The 8,538-nt window shown below is 40.3% G+C and overlaps 1 protein-coding gene across 1 annotated transcript in view; it reads left to right on the top strand.

Moving 5' to 3' along the window:
- Positions 1-3,705: 3,705 nt before the first annotated feature.
- Positions 3,706-8,538, top strand: part of LOC111667230 (fructose-bisphosphate aldolase A-like) — a gene marked incomplete at its 3' end in the record, with an annotated part of 14,193 nt that continues 9,360 nt past the window's right edge. Inside the window, exons 1-3 of the mRNA XM_087178396.1 lie at positions 3,706-3,854; positions 4,941-5,057; positions 7,032-7,298. Coding sequence (XP_087034522.1) covers positions 4,946-5,057; positions 7,032-7,298 — 379 coding nt within the window. The remainder of the gene's footprint in view (positions 3,855-4,940; positions 5,058-7,031; positions 7,299-8,538) is intronic.

Raw genomic sequence — 8,538 nt, 5'->3', positions numbered from 1 at the left:
GGGTAAGCCTTATCAAAGAGGACAGTTGTAATAAACACAGATTTATTCTTCTCACTCTTCAATGTTCTTATAAAACACAAAAGCATCTAATGAGTGAAAGGATAGAAACTGTATACAGTTCACAATGACCTGCACGTATTTCACTTGGTATGTTATTGATTTAAAAGCTGAGGGCATGTTCATCTTTAAACCTTACTCGTTATTTCATGAACATAAAACATTTGTTAAACATTAAACAGTAATTGCAGCATTGAATGAATGAGATAATACGTCATATGTAGATAAGTTCTCACTTCATTATTGTTACAGTGCACAAATGGGTGAGGGGCAGAGCTGGGGCTGGAATCATTTCCAAATATGTCAAATAAAATCTGTGAATACATTTGTAATTGATCATTTGATATTAAGATTTTGGCCACATTTTCCCAAACACTCTTCCCATTAATCGTCTCTGCTTATTCTTTAAGTCAACGCTCCACACCTTGGTCACACCCATTGACAGACATGGGGAAGTATTCTGCTTTGAGGTCGTGTGGCGGCGACACAGAAGGAATGGACTCCACTAAATATCAGATACCTGGAAAAACTGAGTCATCATTGCTACAGGATCCTGACAGGGACAAAAGAGTTTACAATAAAGTAATAAAGATGAAAGTAGATATTTATAGAAATCAGTCGAGTTGTTTTGCTGTTTGTATCTTTCCACACTGGTTTTACAAAAACAAACAGAGGAGAGTTTATCACTAAATAACCACATCTCAACTATTAGAGCTTCATTTGATCTGAACACAGATTCTTTAATCCGACAGGATTCCTGACAGTGATGAAGCTTTTACTCTCCTCTTCATCACTGCAGCTCAGAACAACATGAAGAGAAATAAAAACTAAACCAACAATGATCCACACACTGTTCAATATTTCCATGATTATAAATGAACATTTCAGTCGTTCTGACTCATCAGACATCAACTACTTCTCTCTTTTCTTTCTCTCCTCTCTGCAGCAGAAACAGTCTGACATTAACTTTAACTGTTTGTTCAATGTTCATTACAGTTTGTTCATCATCAGACCAAAGAAGAAACTTAATGATAATTCATGCTCTCTTTGCACATTATCATTAGCCTGAATTTAATAATTAGAAATTATTTCTAGTTTCTAGTTATTTCTAATGTGTTTCTTTTTTATTCTAGTCATGTGATCACATTGTTTACATTTCCCCTTGGTGTTTGGTTTTTTTATGTTGCTGAGCTGTAAAAAGAATTTCCTCTTGTGATCTGAGCTGAACTGAACTTTTTTGTTTTAATGATCCAGAATGAGTTTTTCTCTACATTTGAAGGTTACTGGTAGAGACTCAATAAAGACATGGCCGTGCAGCAGTGTACTGTATCATGTGCCATTACTCAAGACTTCACACAGCAATCATGACACAATTTCACACAAACGTTTAATATTTTATATGACTCTGGATAAACAGGGACGTAACCTGAAACTACTCCTAGTGGAGGAGGTGAGGCAGTAATTCTAGTAGTTTTTATTCATTGTTCATTTATAACAGTGTATATGTTGGGATATTAGTTTTATTATCTGTGAAGCTCACATTTCTCTGTGTAGACCGGACATCCAGGCAACAGAGAGTCAGAAACTTAAACTCTTCTTCTTCACCCACAGTGGAAAAAGCATCAGCAGCACTGAGGTTATGTTACATAACAGTGTGTGACTGACTGTCATAGACTGTAACTAATTCCTTATTCAGCCAATGATTCTTCATCATATGATGAATGGGAGGTGATTCTGTCAGATTATACTGAGACAGACAATCAGTGTAAAGAAGAATGAGTCAGTGGATAAAGTCATTATTGGTGTTTCCAGGAGAGAGGTGATGTGTGACGAGATGTGTATCACATATCTAGTTTTACACTTTATATCACTGAGGAAAACAATCACTTCAACCATAGTAAATGAATCTAAATGTAGTTGATATGAACACATCAGTGGATACTGAAGTAGTACTACACTGGGGTTTCCTGGGATGATGCTCCAGTCACGTATCACCCACGCATCAGGCATGTGAGGATCCTCACGTAGGCCTAGAGCGGCACTGATGGTGGGTTGATTAAGCCCTCAGCTCTGCCTTACAGGCAAACATCCCTTCTGTTGTAGCTGGTAACAGAGATGATGAGCCAACGTTAAGCACTCTGTTCAGTGTGAGGCCATTAACTCGTACAATAAATGCATTTCCTGTCCCATAACATGTTCAAAGCCCTACAGTCAGCTGTAGAGAGCACCTCAGACATCAAACTTATCATATCTGATTATCGTATCTCATGGGTACAAATGAGTTTTCCATAGTGTAACCTTATTGGTTTAAAGTGCCTCTCTTCTCTCAGTGCTTTTGTACTAGACTGTTTTAAAACCCCTGTGAGCTTAGAACAGCTGAGAACAGCTGACATCTCCTCTTCACTTAGTCAACACCTGGCTGCCTTGTCAGTGTTTAACAGCTCGTTAACTTGTCCTCATTTTACTGCATATTTTTATCTGTGATTTATCAGTTTATCAGCCATTTATCATCTTGAACTTGAACTCAAAGCTGTTAAATTTGTCATTGTTGTGGTATCTATCTGTTAATAACACTGATTTGCACACTATTTATTTTGCATTACACTTCAACTATCTTTAGTTCAACTGCTTTCAGCACTATCTACAGGATTTAAACTTGAAACTGAAACGTCAAATGTTTTCAGTGACTACACTTTCCTTTGCTTTCTAGCCTGGCATCACCAGATCTGTTTGCATTAACAAACAGGTCTGGAACCTCCCTGTTTGTTTTGGGTTACCTCAACAGTCACAGACTAAAATGAGTTTGTTGTTAGCAATCAGAGTAACAAAATGTCTGCTCTTTAGTTGCAGTCATTTGTTCTCATCTTAGAGAAAATATTCCATCCACTTTGTTTAACACTGCCGCAACAGTGGATTCAACAGACCTATCCGCACCATCTTGGTTGTTAAGGATAATGCTCCTCTGTCAGTCATCGTATCAAACCCACCGCTTTTCAGGTAAATAGCTGTGATTGGTCGGACGTGTCTCAGGACAGATGGAAATCTGTCTGAGCAGGAGGTGCCTCCGTGACATCAAGAAGTTCAGAGTGAGCTGCTCAAACAGGTGTCATGAAGGAGGAAATTAGCTCTAGAGACCAAAACAGTTTTTGTACCAGGCTGTAAACATGTTTATTTCTGCTGTAAAGTTGGGCATTTTAACATGGGAGTCTATGGGGACTGACTCACTGTTGGAGCCAGACTCTAGTGGTAGTTCAGTGTTGGCTTCACGTTTCAGCTTCAGACTCATCTGTGAGAGTGAATAAACATGATCTCATTAATTGGTCTGGTTTCCAGACTAAAATACTCTCAGCTCTTTAACTGCACTTCACTTCCTTTCAGTGCTTCCACTTCTACTGACACTTTTAATCCATTAACTCATACTGCAATTAATATACATGCAAATAACTCACAGTTACAGACAGATTAAATTTGACGGAACTAGAAGACCTGCTCAGAGCTGTTTGGCAGGATTTTTCCCGGTTACCTGTAAGACGAGGAAGAGGGTAAATTTTACCCTCTTGCCCCAGCATCATCGTGCAGCCCGTCAAAGCCCGACGACACAACCAGACATCCTCCTACTGAAGGAAACCTTGCGTCAGCCAGAGGAACGCTGCGTTCTGATTGGAGGACGCCCGCCGTGACCACGCCCCTCCGCCGCTGCCCTGTTCGTCCTTCTCTCCGTCTCCATCTCTGTTCTGTTACAACAGCAGCTTCCTGCATCTGTGTGCTTCTTTCTGTGACTGCGGAGCAACATCCTGGTGAGTTTCATTTACTGGTGAATCCGGAGTTTAAAACAGGAGCTGAGGAGAGGAAGCTTCACTCCTGTTCATCTCTTATAGAGTTTATTAGTCCAGCCTGTCACGTTACTTATTGTATCTATCCAGTATTTATGTTGCTGCTTTGATATTGATGTTATTATTGGAGTGAACAGACCTACTGTGCTCTAATGAAACTGAATCTGTTTGTCCTGAAGTTGCTCTGGGTGCTGGTGCTCGCTGGGAACTCCCAGTAGAACTCAAAGTCGTTCAGATGGCTTGACAAGGACGCGGAAGTGCAGCCGCTTTCTAGTAACGCGGATGTAACTGTATTATACTTTATTTCAAGTAGAAGCAGTTGTTGAAAAGTCAGTAACTTTCTCTAAAAGTCCATCAGTAAAACTGCGGACAGGAGTGCTCCACAGGAAAGTGGTCAGAAGTAAGAAGTAAAGTCAGAAGTAAAGTAAAGTTACTCCTCGCGAGTCATGACGCATTCATTTGTTAAAGCGGTGCGTGGATTCCTCCGCGCTGCTGCTGAAGGTGTACAGGACTTCTGTTTTTCACAACTCTGATGGTTTCCTCTGATTAAATGTCAAGAACCACGATGTGAAACTACTTCATTACAAGCCAAAGTCCTGACACTAAAACAACACTAATGTAAAAGTATCAAATATATAAAAGTATCATATATATATATATGTACATTACATACAGTACATATTATATATGTATTACACACATATATATTAATGTTGTGGCTGATCAATGTATAGACACTTTGTTACAGGTAAACCACACAGCTGCAACATCTGTATTTCACTTTGTTTCATATCATACCTCTGTCTCTGTCTCTCTCTCTCTCTCTCTCTCTCTCTTTCCTGCTTGTGTCTACACTACTCTATCCAATAAAGTTGAAATGGAAAAAAATGAAAGTTTAAAAGCAGTTACAAAGAGTTGTGTGGTCTCTCCTGACTTTTCCTTTTCAGATGTGGAATATATAGCGGAGACATCTCCTTCTGTGTCTGTCAGAGCAATATATGGAGTTACTCAAGAATAAGTGTTTTCTCTCCTCTCTTGTCTCCATCACAGTCAATATGACTCATGCGTATCCCTTCCTGAGTGCTGAGCAGAAGAAGGAGCTCAGCGACATCGCTCAGAGGATCGTGGCGCCCGGGAAAGGCATCCTGGCAGCTGATGAATCCACAGGTACGGCAGACTCACTGTGTGACCTGCAGAGAGGGAGGAGGTGCTGATGAATGGCCTGTAATAGGATCACACTCATCCTGCCAACCACCATGATCAACCACAGTCCAGTTCAGTAACTCAGTAGAAACAGAATATCTACAGCATCTGTGTGCTGGATGTGTAGAGCTGAAGATACTAGAATTCATTTTAATTTTAAGTGTTCTGCTAGAAATATAAAAGCACATACAAATGTATTCTGTCCCCCATTTTTGGACGCACTAACATGCACATCAGCAGGGCCGATATCATTGGATTAGTTTAACTCATCAAAGACGTATAAAAGTATAAATCAGTATCGCTCGCAGAAACGTAAAGTGTGAGTGACTCTGGCAGGTTCATTTTGACACTGTAAAATGTCCCACTCACTACACGTCAGGTGTCCTTATAGTGCAGCAAATAACTGTAATAATCTTTCAAATGTGGATACAAGAATCAAAATTGGCTTTTTATCCCCCTGAGACCATTCATTTGAACATTTTTCATTTCATTGAAATTTCTAAAGGGCAGCATTTTTCAAGATCGCCGCCATTTCCAGGATAGGGAAAACATATTTAACCACAGAGTTTTATCCATTGGACAGATTTCAATGAGTTTGCTATTGAATCCTACGTTTTTGATTATAAGGATTTCAAATTCACAATTCACAAATACCAGCCATCTTGGAAATGGTGGCCATCTTGAATTTTTGAGTTGCTAACGTGGAGGATCAAGTTTAATACTTGCATCCACATTTGAAAGATTTCTCCTGAAATATACAGTTATCTGCTGCACCATGATCAAACGTATTTCTTTAGGTCATGTGTTTATGAAAAAAAAGATTTTTGACCAATATATAGTTTTGTATTTTTTTAAACTCTCAAATATCTATATTAGTCATATTCCTGGGCTCAAAGGTTGGTAGAATAAACATTTGTTCATCAGTCGAGGACAAAATAACAGAAACACCAAAGAAAATGATAACACCACTTTAAGAACTCTGAACTGACAGTTTGAAGGTTTCACAATGTGTGTGTGTGTGTGTGTGTGTGTGTGTGTGTGTGTAGCCATGTCTGTGATCATTACAACATTTTGAGATGTAACATTTGATTGACACATCCTCCGCAGCTATGCAACACAAATTACTACAGTGAGCTTTAATAATGTTAGTGTGTTGATGTGGATGAGAATTTTTGGACCTTTTACAGTTTCACTCTAACAAAGATCCAGCCATGACACTAGTCTGAGTGTCTGAACCTGCACTTCCTCTAATGACGGCTAGGTTATCCATCCACAGAAATCAACATGTTTATTTCTGCTGGAAAGTTGGACATTTTAACATGGGAGTCTATGGGGACTGACTCACTGCTGGATCCAGACTCTAGTGGTCATTAGAGGAACTGCAGCTTTTGGTTCTTAAGTGTTGGGGTGCAGCTCTGGAGGTTGATGCTTGGTATCCATTCAGAAACTCCCAACTTCTCTGGCACAATATTTTAATTATTAATTTATGTGATGTGATTTTGATTTGATTTATTATTACTATTGTTATTGTTATTATTATTTTATTGTTAATTATTCCCAACCTGTTCTCAGGACCTCCCAAGGAGTTGCATGATTAATCTGAGAGCTTTCCAGATGATTAACAGGTAGAAGAGGAGAAGAACATTTTTCTCATGAAATACCGAAGAGGTTTACTTCTTTTTAAGTATTTAAAAGAATGAGTCTCAGACTACAACGTCACTCTGTGGTTGAACTAATAAATAACCTGCAATTAGAAAAGTCAGAAGAAAACAGGAAAGATTTGGTGGAGGTATCTAGTCCCTACATCGTTTACGCCCCAAACACACCTAGACCTAGACACTTAGACCTGCCCTGCCTGGTTAATGCTCACGTCCTTTGAACTCAAGTTTCTAAAGTGGCGTTTCCATTTAAAGTCTTCTTCCCATGTCCTGTCTCCAGGCAGCATGGCCAAGCGCTTCCAGAGCATCAACGCAGAGAACACGGAGGAGAACAGGCGCCTTTACCGCCAGCTCCTCTTCACCGCCGACGAGCGGGTCAACCCCTGCATCGGCGGCGTCATCTTCTTCCACGAGACGCTCTACCAGAAGACGGACAACGGCAAGCTCTTCCCCCAGCTGGTCAAAGAGAAGGGCATGGTGGTGGGCATCAAGGTGGACAAGGGCGTGGTTCCCCTTGCCGGCACCAACGGAGAGACGACCACTCAAGGTACAGAGGTGGACAGAGGAAAGGGTATTGATTACTGATTGGATTTACTGTCATCAGGATGATAGTGGAGGATGCTGCATATTCACAGTGGACACAGAAAAACAGAATCAACATGTTTTCAAGCTCAAAGCTGTTTGCTCATGGCTGACCCACAGTGATTTGGACCAATCACTGTTTTTTTTTTATCCCATTATCTCAAGATAACAGCTTGTTTTCTCATTATAATTACTTACAATCAGAGATCAGATGCAGATGGAATCTTGTAGTGCGGTAAAGTGAAAATATCAGGATGACAAATTGATCAACATCAGAGAATATTTCAATCAAGGGCAGAAATCACAACGTGTCTTTTCATACAAGATCATTTTCTCATCAGTCCTCCTCGTCAGCTAACAAGTTACCAAGGATTGTTGCTAAGGAGGAGTGTTACTGTGACTTAGTGTATGAGGTTCACTCAAAATCGCTTTCTCCTGATAATAAAACGAGCTTTGTTATCCTGACATGTCTTTATATCTTTATCATATCTTTATGAAGACGACAGGAATCTTCTCCTGATAAGCTAACTAGCTTTCAAAGCTCCTCAGACTGCGGTTTGTTGTTGTGTTTCCTCTTCTGCGCTCTCCTACTACGCCGTATGATGGACAGATGGTTCATCCAATCACCTGCCAGCAGATAATACCTGCTTAAAGCCTCAGTGTGAGAGGAGTAGTAGACCAGAAGCGCATTCACCTATTAATTGACAGCTGTTTTAAAGCTCCCAGCACCTGACTTTGGCCTTCTCTGATTGGTTAAAAGCGCAAATATCTCTGTACTGCTGCCAGGCTTTTCAGTTAGTCTGGATCACAGAAGCCTCTGATAGCACCTCTCCACACTCAGATATGTTTTGGATCATATTTCAACATAAAAAAGTACTAGAAAACAGTTACATACTGCAGCTTTAATTAAAGGTTTTGCCCACAGGACAGGTGCATCCTGATTAGCTGATTTTTCCACAGCTTTCCAGTAACATCATGTCGTTTTCTCTATAGTGAGACTGTAGGTGTCTGTTTGTGTTTAAGTAGGAAACATCTCTGTGACAGTGCTCCCCCAGCAGAGACCCCTCAGCCTCCTCTTCCTGCTTCCTGTCTCATAAATGTCCACAGCTTATCTCATGACTTACATCTGCTGTCTGTCTCTGTCTCTGTCTCTGTCTCTGTCAGGTCTGGACGGGCTCTATGAGCGCTGTGCTCAGTACAAGAAG

This window comes from Seriola lalandi, unplaced genomic scaffold, assembly GCF_002814215.2.
Source record: "Seriola lalandi dorsalis isolate HSWRI2012SDOR001 ecotype SW California unplaced genomic scaffold, Sedor1 jcf7180002054686, whole genome shotgun sequence".
NCBI lineage: Eukaryota > Metazoa > Chordata > Actinopteri > Carangiformes > Carangidae > Seriola > Seriola lalandi.
The sequence above is the reverse complement of the archived record's forward strand: the minus strand, read 5'-3'. Positions and strand labels throughout refer to the sequence as shown.